The sequence below is a fragment of the Thunnus albacares genome, chromosome 1 (assembly GCF_914725855.1).
Source record: "Thunnus albacares chromosome 1, fThuAlb1.1, whole genome shotgun sequence".
Classification (NCBI taxonomy): domain Eukaryota; kingdom Metazoa; phylum Chordata; class Actinopteri; order Scombriformes; family Scombridae; genus Thunnus; species Thunnus albacares.
This window is the reverse complement of record NC_058106.1, coordinates 8,918,312-8,932,228: the sequence shown is the minus strand read 5'-3', so window position 1 is coordinate 8,932,228 and position 13,917 is coordinate 8,918,312. Positions and strand designations below refer to the sequence as shown.

Genomic DNA, 13,917 nt, shown 5'->3' with positions numbered 1-13,917 from the left:
CGTCAGTGAAATATGAAGTGTTACAGATCGGACTGGATGCTGGCTGCTTTGTGCAAGAGCTGCAGCTTTAGTGGTTTATGAAGAATGTGCACGGGTAAAAGGAAACAGGTGTGCTGGTGGGTTTGCGTGTGTGTTCCTGTACGTCTATCTTTATGAAGGCCAGTTTGAGTTTTAGACATGGTGAAGGAGGACTTTTTTTGAGGGCTTTGGGTCAAGGGATATGGTGTTAAGTCAAGCATTTACTATTGATAGTCTGCATTACTGAGAAATAAAATGAATGCAGTGGAGGGTCCTCATAAGGATATAAGTATATGTGTGTGTGTGTGCATGTAAACCACTAGTGGTTTCTAACCTCTGGCCTCATCGTCTGACTTGAAGCAGCTCTTTGACTGACAGCTGCCCTCTTTTCATGGGTGGAGCCAGCACTGCACACATGGAGAGGGAGGATGACTAGGGATCGCCTGTAGTGAAGAAGAACAGAAAAAAAGAGAGCAGAGAAGTGTGTAACGTTTTAGACATTGCAGAAAATGTTTTATTGGAAATGCCTGACTGGCCATAAGACAAAGAAATAATTTAGAATAATACAAGCTTTGTATAAGTTAATGCAACACTAAGACTGCCAGTGTTATGGATTCTGTTCCCTCGGGGAATGCCAATCCTAACAGTGTCATATTGCAATAAGCCTATTTGACTCAGCCTACCCACCAAATGGTTGACGTTAATGCCCTGTTCTCATAGAACATGGCTGTGGCTTGAAAATAACAAATTTCAACTCTAGTCAGTGTCACTATTTTTCTATCAACTAAATGCTTGAAGCACAGGCATGCTATCTTTTTGCAGGCCCAGATTTAACTGTAATGTGCAGGTAAGATGCTGTGATGATTATCAGATAATTCATGATGATGTCGACTTAAAAAGTTGACATGTCAAAATAGAGACAACCGACCAGCATTTGTTTTGTGCATCGTGTGGATTTTCCACTCAGGAGCATGATGTGACAATGTTTCCCCTATAATTGTAGTGGAAACACAAGAACAAGAAGAACCCCGCAGGGCCGGAAAATCATTTTTTTAAATGCCAAAAATATTGCCAAATATCCATTCATTTAGAGATCAATAATCATTTGCGTTTGGGAGCGTCTGTGCAGAGCTGTTCCCAAATGTAAGTTAAAGGTTAGCAGTAAGTTGTTCAGTTCAGACTACAGTCAGTCAGTTAATAAATACTGCAGCTTCTCAAGACCAAGAAAAGTCTCTTCTGTATTTCCCCAACTGCTGGAAAAGTGAAGGGCGTTAGCCCTGAAGACAGCGGGTTAGCCTAACCTGACCAGTCTCACTTAAAGTGGACTGACCTTTAAGGTGGACCAACTATTCTCATTTTACTGTCAAACTCAGCTGCTCCACCACCCCCACCACCCCAAAGCAGTCAACTTAGCGGAAACACTGCATCTTATATGTCCTGCACATTAAAACAGATGCTGTGTTTAAAGGCGGATTAATGCTGAGCTTGGTAGCAGAATAAAAACACTCTGTGCCAGGCTGGTACGCTGTTGAAACTAATTAATGGTTAATTAAAGGTGTTGCAGGAGCCTGACCTTTGCTCTTCAAATGCACTACACAGTAACTGAGAGCTGATCATTGTGATTTGTAATATCTGTATTATCCCATCTCTTGAATACAGATCAAAAGCAAATATCAAATATTTAAGATGTAAAAAGGCTGAAACACTCAGGCTGGAAAACAGAATATTTTTGCACTTCGTGACAGCAAATTCTTGCACACAAAGACACATACAACTTGTGCTTATTGTAACAACTTTTATAGGATATTGAAAAACCAACCCAGTAATTTACTTGTGGCATACTCTATTGTCTCTATTCTGCATATGAGGCCTTATGTTTCTTTAATTTTCTGTTATTGTTTTATAGTTTCAATTGCTTTGTTTTTCATTTTTAAAATAGACTTGACAGAATCAGATTAGGCTGGTCTGGATGCTCTGACATTCCTCATATGCCAGATATAGCCAGATGGAGTGACCGTCTGTGTGCTGAAGAGATGAGTTTTAAAGGGCATGGCTGTTGGCTAAATGTTCATAATACTGACATGTTCATGTGTGTTCTTGTGTGTTGTGTGTTTGCCTGCTTGTACATGTATTTGCTCAGCTTTTCTATAAAGAATCAACACAATATCGGGAACATTTTCCCTTCTTTTTAAATGTCAGTTTTATTTTTGAACTTACAGAGGCATTTTTCCCTCATGTCCCCGTTCATTTCTGAGCGTGACCTCAACCCAGTAACCTCTCTAGACCACCATCTGATTCCACCACAAACTACCTCCACCCTCTGCCAACTTCAGTACCAACCCACACCACCAACACCACCACCCGGTCCCTCACACACACACACACATGCCCACACACAGACATTCCCACAACAATTCACCCAGTCTCAGTGATCTTCTTTTGTCTTTTTTGTCTTTTTTGTGTTTTGTTTTGGTTTGGTTTTTTCTGGTCACAGACACACACCCTTACCAAATCCCTTGCAAAGTTGGTTGTGACACGTGACAAACAAACAAGATGTAAACAAGCTTCACACACACACACACACACACACATACAAGGCTGATATTCAATCGAATGTGTGAAAGTGACTGGTAAAAAACATGGAGAGCCTGAGGCCTTTGGCTGTAGCTCTGCCCCTGTCAACTCATGTATTTATGTCTCTCTCTTACTCTTTCTTTTTTCTAATTTGAGGGACACATGATTATTAGAAAAAGCGTTGATAGACAGATATCTAGAGGAAGATGCCATTCTCAGCCTGGAACAGATGAAACCTGAAGCCTGCTCTGTATCCTGTAACATACTGTATTCTCTCAAACACGCACTAAATCTCATCCTTCTATCTTTCCACATGCTCCTGTTGACCTTCATCATCACCTGAACATCATCAGGAGTCAGTCTAAGGTAACAGTCTACACACACACACACACACACACACACACACAGACACTTCTGTTCTGGTACAGACAACAGTGTTTGGATTCTCTTAACAGTGGGAGCAAAGTACTACGATATATAAAATGCCAATAATATGTAAAATTATGGCAGTATTAATATAACAGAACAACAAAATCACATCTAAAATGAATTCACCAATCATAAGGTTTAGAAATGACATTTTTTGAGTTAATTCCATGGTTATGAATCCTTGTTAAACAAAGACGCCACTGTCTATCACTTAAAATCCCAGAGTGCTACATGAACCATATGACACTTTCAGTAAACTATACTTATCATTAAGTAAGTGATTGAAATAACATTTTTCCCCAATTTGATTCTGAATTGAAAGCAAATTGAAATGAATAAATAAGATATCTAGATTATGTTTATCAGTTGACCTTTAAAGAATGAGATATTGACCTTTTTAGAAAGAGTCTCTACATTAACACATTAAGCTATCATTTAGTTCAAGCTAAAAATGGATTGCATTCAAAGCTGGAAATAGTCATTAAATATTAACATAGCTGTGCTACAGCTGGCCATACTGGAAAAGTCCTGTCTGCCTGTTTGTTCCTTGTGTTGTGAGGCTAACTGTTTGTGCTGTGTCTCCATATCTTCTCCAGGTCTTTGCCTATGATTACTGTTTCTGGTCCATGGATGAGACAGATAAGGAAAAATTTGCCGGTCAGTTCATATTTCACATTTACAAAACGTTTTGGCATTTAATCACCAAAGCATTTCAAAGATATCTTAAGATATCCACTTTAGTAAAGACTAAATAAAATAATATGTACTGTGTGTGTCTCTGTCTCCGTGTGTGTGTGTGTGTGTGTGTCTCTGTCTCTGTGTGTGTGTGTGTGTGTGTGTGTGTGTGTGTGTGTGTGTGTGTGTGTGTGTGTGTGTGTGTGTGTGTGTGTGTGTGTGTGTGTCTCCAGGCCAGGAGGTGGTGTTCCAGTGCCTTGGGGAAAGTCTTCTCCACAATGCCTTCCAGGGCTACAATGCCTGTATCTTTGCCTATGGACAAACTGGTAATTGTATTTTAATTTACCGCCACTAGTCTGTGGTCAACATGATACAAATATATTTACACCTGTTAAATTCATTACCTTTCATTGTATTGCTGGAAGTTAGTAATTTGTCTCTGTTCCAGTAGGTCTCCTTCAGAGATTGCCTTTATTGTGTCTGTGTGTGTGGTGTGTTCAGGTTCAGGAAAGTCGTACACCATGATGGGTTCAGGGGACCAGCCAGGGCTGATTCCCCGGCTTTGCAGTGCTTTGTTTGAACGAACCCAGAAGGAACAGCGGGAGCAGGAGAGTTTTACCGTTGAGGTGTCCTACATGGAGATCTACAACGAAAAAGTCCGGGATTTGCTGGATCCCAAAGGGTATGACCTCAACCTAATCTTTCAACCCTTTCTCACATGTATGGATGTTTCCCTCTGCAGGACATTGTGAAACTCAGCACATAGCCACACAGATCTGGGTTTTATAAATCCCACATGGGCTGCTTAGATGGTTTTTTGCAATGTTAGTGTCCTGTTAATGTATATTCAGCCACTCTTACAAATGATTTACAGTGAAATGCTTCTACCAAAGCATCAAGATTGTTGCTTTTACTGTGAAGCAGCAACAGGAAATTTTAGGTCACACTCTCAAGGAGTAGCTTTGCTTAGGTATAATTCATTAAAGGTTCATTCTAAAGCGGGCCCTTTGGACTCTACTACATGGTAAGTTAGTTTACTTTTACTTTTCCAGATACTGGTTTCTGTTTTAAGCCTCAACTTAGAGAAAGTTAGTGGTGGATTCTGGGTACCATCAGCTGCTGTCAGTGAATAAAAAGATGATCCTTCTGCCTTGCAGTCACTGATAGAGGGCAGTTCATGTCCAGCAGGTCAGCAGTAAATCAGGACCATAGGCCTGTGTCTGCTGCCCCAGACACCATAACCTTTGACCTTCACTCACTACACGACCTTTAACCTCAGTAAAACGGGCCAAAGAGGAGCAGACCATCTGACAGCCATATGGGCTTTGCTGTGGAACAGAGAATGATGAAGTTCTCAGGCATGAAACAAGCTTGGCAAGTCTGTATGAACTGATATCTTTTAGTTGTGGCCAGAACCACTAGTATCTTTAATCAAACCAGCTGAGCTTATCTCACCACTGATGTACCAGATGATATGATGAGCTTTACAAAGAGTGACATTATTGTTTTGCTGTTTGTATTTTCTTTCCAGGGGCAGACAAACTCTGAGGGTGAGGGAACATAAAGTTTTGGGTCCCTATGTGGACGGCTTGTCTCGGCTAGCTGTGGCTAGCTACAAGGTAAAAATATTTATCTTGAAAAGTGTAATTTTTAGTTTTTGTCCACTGACATGCGCACTCTGACCAATGAAGTCCACTGGACAATGTTATGTCACATTCTGGCTGCCACATCCAATCGCAGTCACTCTGTTAAGTGTGTCAGTGTCCAGTAGACTTGTTAGCAGAGCATCTTACTTGCATTCCTTCTCACTTTGATCATTGAGGATTTGTAGCAGTGCTGCTCACATGACGGCAGCAGTCTGCTTAGTGGTCCTACCAATCACACTGGAAGGAGGCTAGTTACAGTATAAAAATTCCTTTCCAGAAGAATCAAAGCTGCTCTTAATCAGTTGAAGAGGTCACCATATGTATAAACAGAATAGAATCCACCAAATCAAACATCTGTTTTCTTTAACAGGACATTGAGTCTCTGATGTCAGAGGGGAATAAGTCTCGGACTGTCGCTGCAACCAACATGAATGAGGAGAGCAGTAGATCGCACGCTGTCTTCAACATCATCCTCACACACACACTAAAAGACTTGCAGTCTGGGGTAAGACACAAGTACACAGATACACACACATATGCATCTTACCTGGTTAAGACACTTAATCAGAACACATGATTTGTTTTTATCTCTTCAGAAAGTGGATAAAATCAAAAATTCATATTTGAGATGTGGTACATCTCAACACAATGGCTGATGGCCATATGTGTAATTGATGTTGATAGCGAGTATAAATGAAAAGCTTGTTGAACTGGCTTTAGATTTTGGATGTGTCGTGTGCTCTGCTGTCGGTATGTTCTCTGGGGGGATCGGGGCCAGCTGTTGTGGGCACTTGTGTCATAGAATGACACATCTGGGTTGGTGAGGATGTAAGCAACTTCCTGGAAAGGCCGTACTTTGCCTAAAAATTTCTAGCAAGGAGTCCTAGCTTAGGAATGACTTAGGAAAATTCTCAGAGCAACTGTGAGACAGGAAGGGACAGAAACGTTTACTGTATTGAGGAGTTGTGATTGACCCCGTTGCTAGGTATGACTCATTCTTTAAAAATGTGTGATTGGTTGATCAAAAAAAACAAGGAAAAATGCACTCTTAGTGATAATGGGCATGGAATGGATTGTGAAATTGTTCGGCCTTATCATAGGATTTAGTTTCTATTAAGACATGGTTTCATTATAAATACTATTTTATGTAATGAACATCTCAGTTGAATAAATTGTGAGTCATACTTTAAAAGTAGCCTATGAAATGTCAGGTCTACTTGTGCAGTAGCCTGTTCACATGCTGATAGTTGTTATATTTGTTTTCTTATGTTTATATACCGTGCTGGTTATTTTAGTACTTAATCTTTTTGTGATTACCGGGCGGGGGAAATGACTCAGCTTTCATCAATTGCTGTGATTGCTAGTCAGTCTATATAAGTAGCAGCATTGGTTGGCATGTAAATCTTTTTTTCCAGCAGCCAGCAAATTCCAGATGTTTCCAGTTGCCAAATATCTTAGTGTTGTGATCACTTTCATTTCAGGCGTTATTACGTTATTGCGTTGGATGGGAGATGTGGGTGTGTCTCTAATAGGATTGACCACAAACATTATCCTTGCACGATCTAATCTGTTTCATTAACTCATCGTCATTCAGTGTTTTAGAGAATATTCCTCCTGCCTCTTTATCTTTCTGCCATTTTCTCCTCTGCTTAAGAAACTCTTAAACCTCTTAAAAGTCCTCCTCTCTACTCTTTTTCACCTTAGGAGCTCTTTTAAGGACTGAGATGCTTTGTGAATAACTTTTATCTTTACAAGGATCTAGTTTCAACTGTCAGGGGAAATTCTTTGAAAACAAATTTTCTTTGAATTTCGTCACTAGAAGCAACTCTTTGTACAAGGAAGCTTTATGAGTACAGCCCCCGGATGTTTCGTGAGCTTCAGGCAAAACCTCACTTCTTCCTTTTGCTGTCTCAGTCGGCTGAAGAACTGCTCCAAGCAATGATTTTATCCCTACTGTATCCAGCTGCTGTTTCATCCACTTGCTTCTAAGCTCAAAGATATACCACAGCCACAGCACAGTTTCTTCTTAAAATGAATCCAGTGTGAAGTATCTTTGAAAAAAAAAAAAAAAAAGGCCTGAAGACGTGCATTACTTTCTTCTTGGTCAGTGATCATGGATTTAAATACTAAAAACTTTTTTCTATATGTCGCATATCTTGGCCTCCCTCCCTACTGCACCACAAGTTCAGCCTAGTTTGCACATCATCAGACATTAAACATCATCCCTCCCTACTCTGTTGTCCCAGATCTTACCTGCTACGTATAGTACAAGTGACACCGGTGAAAATTTACCACCGTTTGTCTTGGGATCATTTCTAAACCTTATGATTGGTGAATTGGCATTTTATATATTGTAGTAGTTTTGCTCCCACTATTTATAGAATCCAAACACTGTTGTCTGTACTTCGGAACAGAAGTAAGCGCGTGGGTGTGTGTGTGTGTCTTGCAAGGTTTTGATCAATCATCCGCTGCAGCAGCTGGCAAGTGAAAAGGTTGTTATCAAAAGGGTTGATCTCATAAAAGATCTAAATGACTAATTCTCCATCTTTAATGACGATGACCCACTTAGTCTTTCCTGCTCCTTTATTTCCAGACGAACTTGCAACCAACGAATGCTGTTAATAATTCACAGGCATGTCAGTTAGTCAGCTGATACAGCCTGCTCTGTTTTCAAGGCACACCCAGAGTCAGTCACTAAGTTGGTCAGTCTGTCAGTAGGTTCATCAGGCAGACGGATAACACACACTGTGTAGTCAGTGAGTGAATCACTTAGCTGACACGTTCTCTATCTGGATGAGTCAGTCATTTATTGTCTCTGTTGCTTTATTTGATTGTTTCCTTTTTTTTAAATAAAAAAAAAACAAAAGGACAATAGAGTGAAAATCTCAAATTAGTTTCCTTTCTTATAGGAAACTCCCCCTTAACCTCTGCAAGCCCCACTAAACCAGATGTCAGTCCATTTCAGAACAATTTGGGCTTAGTGGTTAGTATGCAGTATGATTACATGTTCATATGTTCCACAGTTGTGTCGCTCCGTGCTGCTCTAAACAACAAAGCAGCAGTCACACAGGATGCTGCATCTGCTCTCACTGTGCAGAAAAGCTGAATGAAAGTGACAAGCAGTGCTGTGCACAGTATGCATAAACAACTCGACTGCTGAAAAGCAGTTGATCAGTAGACTGCTTAATAGTGTTCTCAAGGTGAGAAACGGTAATTACAGTGTAATCTAACCAGTAGGGAAGCCTCGAGTGTTTGCGCTAGAGTTTATATGTAAACAGTCTGTCTTATGTTGATGTTTCCCCATTTTCTTATCTGTAAAAAGATGGAAAGCAAGGTGGTAAATTTATAATAAAGTGATAGCATGTTTAATTTTTTAACTTAAATAACTGGATTTAGTGTTAAGTTAGTTTTAAATGATATGCAGACCTTCTTCAATTTTACAGTATTATCCTAGAAAACAGAAAATAGTCATCTTAAGATCTCATTACATTTGCTTCCCTGTGGCTCCATTTGGTTGGTGTTTGTCTGTCGTACATTTCTTGTATCTATTGCCAGTATCTCCTCAATACAGAAAGCCTCATTTTAGTATTAATACATAGTCTTTTAGGTGAGTTTTACAGTCTCCTTTTTCTGTAAAAAATCTTCCCATCAACCAGCTTTAGGAATAAGGAACACTGACTAGAAGTCGTAGCGTTGGAGCTCACAGCGCCCCCTGATGGCTCAGTCTGTGTTGTGAGTAGAGGAACTGTGCTAAAGAGTGTGCTTAAATAAAGCCACTTAATGACAGGTGGTAAAATACCCCGTGCTGGATGAGTCATTCTGACTTAACAGCTCACCGGATTTCCTTTGACTAACGTGGCCTGCAACAACTTGTTGTCTGAACACTTCACTTCATTGAACTTTGACCCTATTTGCAGCCAACTCACATTGGTTTGTTCTTTTGTTCTCTGCCCAGCTTAATCCTGTCAAGCTTTGTTTTTCCCAGTCAAGTTTAGTTTTCTGTAGTGCTCCAAAGTTTATTCTATAAATTCTATTGATATTTTTCTTATTCATGTTGACAACTTCTAGATTGCTTGCCATGAGTAGCAGTGTGTTGATGCTCTGACACTTGTTCTGTGCTGGTACCTTAAGGCTGCTGCCAAGTAGGCCGACAAGCTGCATGTCCTGCCTGCTGATCTGGTTACTAGTGGAGGAAAATGACCCTGGTATCGTCTCTCCTGATTACAGAATCCCTCATTAAGCAGGAAAAAGGCCTCAGCGGCTGGTATTTCCTACTTTTCAGTGTTTCACCAACTAGCTAGATGTTGAGAATTGAATAGGAAACACAGTCTGACACCACCAGGGAACAAGACCTGGCATTGTAAGTTACACTATGGTCATTGAAGTGAGGAGCTGTAACAATTGAATTACAGTACACTTGAGTCGTAGGTTCCTGTGTGCTGGTGTTTGCAGTCACCACCTTTGCCTCCTCTCTTTCTAGCTCTCGAATTTACTGCATATTCACCGCATTTAAAGACATTTGGTCTATTTTGTTCCAGATAAACATCTCATTTGTTTTAATAATTTGATTAACTATGGGGGATTTGAAGAAATCCTGGTCTGAGGCTAATCGATCTACATCAGTGCGGTCTGAGGTTGATCTTTATCAGTTGACCAGCTTTTCTTAGGATTCAGGTCTTGGGTTTGCTGCGCCAGAGATTTTAGGATAAAGTGAGATGAAACATTTTTGAGATCGATTTGAATGTTTGAGATTATATCTGTACGTCTCTCAAGTCAATCTTTCCCTTGGAAACCCCCGTGTGCAGGTACACACATACTCATCTCAATACATACACATTGCTGTCTTTTCCATCACACAAATCTCCCTTTCTAAAATTTGATATTTGAAATCAAGGAATAGGTCCTTGTATGCAAAAGAATAAGGTTTGTGTGTCTGTGTCTTACAGCGACTTTTCCAGTGCTCGTGAGACCTTAAATTTCTAATTTCAGTCCGATTTTTTTTTTTTTCTCATCTTTTAATTTCTACAATCTCAAGTAGTAGTAGCTAAATGTAAAGATGTGGAGTGTCAGAGGTCACAGTGTTCTTGTTTTTGTGATTAAGGAACTATCAGGAAAGAGCAGAAACTTTAGAGAAATGCAGAATAAAAGCTAAGGAGTTCTTCAGTGGGAAAGATCAAAGGTCAGACCGCTGAACAACAAAGACGGATAAGTGTAGAATTCAGACTGATTCATGGAGGTATGAAGATGTAGGAGTAAACCTGTTTTCTCTCCAAAAAGGGCAATATGATTGGATCTGGGCAATGTCAGGCACCTCATCATTTGTCTCACACTGATGGGAAAACTATTTCCAATTGGAGTCATATCATAAAGACAGCTGGTGGAGGGAGCCTTTACACCAGACATGTTTGAGCCTCAATTTTCAGTCATCAGTCTGATGGAAGTGGTACACGTTGAATTTAACCAGTACAGCTGGCTACACTGGTTGTACCATACATGCATAAATACATGATTGTGTATTGGGCTGTTATCTCTATCAAATCACTTCCAAGGACACTGCGGTACTGTGGCTGAACAGGTCCACTGTAAAGACTGACAGAGAAGTGCATCTGCTGCTGCTGCTGAGCTGCTGATGTTGTTTTCACTGCACGGCTAGTGTAGACGAGGTGTTCCATTCAGCCTCGTCAGCAGACTGACCTGTCACGCTTGACGGGAGTGGATCCGGCCCAGTACAGATACAGATTTGATTATCCACATCTTCAACAGCCCGTAGGGAAGACAAAGAGGGAAGCTGTCAACAAGAAACTGAGAGATGAGAAACTTAACTCTGGTTTCTCAGAGCATTTTGGCATCCTCTGATTTCTGTTTTGTGTCTGTGTTGCTCTGGTACTTACAAATCAGGGTAACGCTTGGTTGAAAAGCTGCTGAGAACCCAGCAGGAGATTGCCTTGATGTGGTGCCTCCTTGTTGGTTAATATGCCATCACAGTTTTGTCTGACCTCATAGATTTATAGAAGAGCCTTTCAGGAATGTCAGTAAGTGTTGTTGATTCAGATCCACAAAAATGTTCTTGTGTACAGCTCCAGGACATTTATATGTTCCAGACAAGTTGGACATTGTGATTTTCATTGCCATATGGCTCGCTACCCCGAATGAGATGTGTCAGAAGACATTCAGGAAAACAAAAGCTGATTGCATCTTGTAGAAATAAAAATCTGTGTCAAATGTCAAGTGTGTGCTTGGCTGAAATGTCCAAAAAAAAGGAATAAAAAAAAAAATCAAGTGATCCATCAGTTAAATCTAGAAGCTGAAATTTTACACACAAAAACCAGAAACCAGAAGGAGATTCTAAAAAAAAAACACCACACACACACACAATAATGTTAGGAATGAATATAAGCAAGTTGTTGGTTTTGCGGTTGAATATAGTAGCTGAGATGATAATGTGGTTTTCTTTCTTTCCGTCTTTCTCTCTCTGTAGACGAGTGGTGAGAAGGTGAGTCGGTTGAGTCTGGTAGACTTGGCGGGAAGTGAGCGAGCAGCAAAAACTGGAGCAGCAGGAGAACGACTAAAGGAAGGAAGCAACATCAACAAGTACGCAAAAGCAGTTAAACAAAGATACAAACATACACAAAACCATGATTGGGTGTTTTTCCCTACAAGGCTGTTTAGCTGAGACTGAAACTTACATTGTCTGCAGATGGTGTCACTCTTGCCTTGTTAGTTTCACTGCGTTTGCAGATGATTAATTTTGTTGTTATTTATTCTTGAAACTGTAAACATGAAAGAAAGCAGATACTCTGTATTTCTGGTTTGATTTTTGTGAATTTGGCAGCTTAAAAAAGGAGAAGTTTTGCAATAACACAGGCTGATGTATTTTGTGTTTTGGTCTAATTCATGCATTCACACCACAAAAACTGAGGTCATCACAATGATCCTACATCATTGACTTTAACAAGCACATGAACAGTCATATCAACCCATGAACAGGTATATGAAAAGCGCTTGACCTTGGTTTGTTTCTGTGTATGTGTGTTTGTCAGGTCTCTGACTACGCTGGGTCTGGTGATCTCAGCACTGGCTGAACAGGGAACCGCCAAGAACAAGACCAAGTTTGTTCCTTACAGAGACTCTGTTCTGACATGGCTGCTGAAGGTACACAAGAGACAAATACATTTCCTCTTGCTTAACTATTCACTTCATGTTCTTTATTTTCTTTTAAAAGAATGTGTTTTTTATAGGAAAATATAATTTCTCCCTTCTTTCTTCTCTCCTCCTTCCACTGCTTGCATGCTTGCCTGCCTGTCTGCAGGACTGCCTGGGGGGAAACAGTCGCACAGCGATGGTTGCAACCGTGAGTCCTGCTGCAGACAACTATGAGGAGACGCTTTCGACTCTGCGCTACGCCGACCGAGCAAAGAACATCGTCAACCATGCTGTTGTTAACGAAGACCCCAACGCTCGCATCATCAGAGAGCTTCGAGAGGAAGTAGAGAAACTACGAGTACAACTGACCCAGGCAGAGGTGAGACATTCAAAATCTTCAAAATCAGCCTGCAGAAATGTACTCTGCTTTTCCCTCCTCTCATCTGCTGTTTTTTCCTCCAGTCTTTGAAAGCTCCAGAGCTGAAAGAGCGTCTGGAAGAGTCAGAGAAGTTGATTCAAGAGATGACCATCACTTGGGAGGATAAGCTTCGCAAAACTGAGGAGATTGCACAGGTAAGACACACGAGAGGTCTCAAAGTCTTCGTCTAATAATTGAACCAAACATATTTAGCTACTGTACAGTGTCATTCCCTGCTGGAATTTCTCCTTCTGATAAAGCTGCTAAAAATGAAATTGCAGAATCGGTGAATGGGATTGCTTTTTTTCCAACATCTACCATAGATATTGGATTTGAAAATAAGATGTTTGTCTTTGTGTTGTATTTGTAGGAGCGTCAGAAGCAGTTGGAGAGTCTGGGTATTTCTCTCCAGTCTTCAGGGATTAAAGTTGGAGATGATAAGAGCTTTCTTGTCAACCTTAATGCCGACCCTGCTCTCAATGAACTGCTGGTGTACTACCTGAAGGTAAACACACACACACTTCTCTATATGTGGCCACCTCATTATCCTTTATTTACTAGCTTGTAATCAAATCTCCCTATTTACACAGAATGCCAAACAATATTATCAAAAATGTAATTTGCCTGCTGTGTTTGACATTGCAGCAATCGTCTCTGTCCTCAAAAACATCACACAACGGAAACACTTACCTGTGTGCATGCGTGTAGGCTTTACTCCACTACAAATGACTGACTCTCAGCTTTTAACTTCTTGTTAATATCTTGAATATTGTGTCGCAGGAACACACAAAGGTGGGCTCAGCAGACTCTCAGGACATCCAGCTGTGCGGGATGGGTATCCAGGCAGAGCACTGCGTCATTGACATTACAGCAGATGCTGCTGTCATCCTCAGCCCCTACCGCAACGCTCGGTAAGGAACGCCAGCAGTGACCATGCAGCTGCCGTCGCTGTATTCATCCTGTATCTGTAAATGTTTTTTCTTTTGTTTTTTTTTACAGTAAATTAATGTAGCT

At 40.6% G+C, this 13,917-nt stretch overlaps 1 protein-coding gene across 1 annotated transcript in view; it reads left to right on the top strand.

Annotated features, from left to right (window-relative positions):
* kif13ba (kinesin family member 13Ba) overlaps window positions 1-13,917 on the top strand; it is a 45,507-nt gene that overhangs the window by 15,836 nt on the left and 15,754 nt on the right. Inside the window, exons 5-16 of the mRNA XM_044369315.1 lie at window positions 2,946-2,958; window positions 3,618-3,678; window positions 3,930-4,022; window positions 4,198-4,378; window positions 5,228-5,315; window positions 5,713-5,847; window positions 11,821-11,933; window positions 12,383-12,494; window positions 12,652-12,864; window positions 12,948-13,058; window positions 13,274-13,408; window positions 13,684-13,814. Coding sequence (XP_044225250.1) covers window positions 2,946-2,958; window positions 3,618-3,678; window positions 3,930-4,022; window positions 4,198-4,378; window positions 5,228-5,315; window positions 5,713-5,847; window positions 11,821-11,933; window positions 12,383-12,494; window positions 12,652-12,864; window positions 12,948-13,058; window positions 13,274-13,408; window positions 13,684-13,814 — 1,386 coding nt within the window. The remainder of the gene's footprint in view (window positions 1-2,945; window positions 2,959-3,617; window positions 3,679-3,929; window positions 4,023-4,197; window positions 4,379-5,227; window positions 5,316-5,712; window positions 5,848-11,820; window positions 11,934-12,382; window positions 12,495-12,651; window positions 12,865-12,947; window positions 13,059-13,273; window positions 13,409-13,683; window positions 13,815-13,917) is intronic.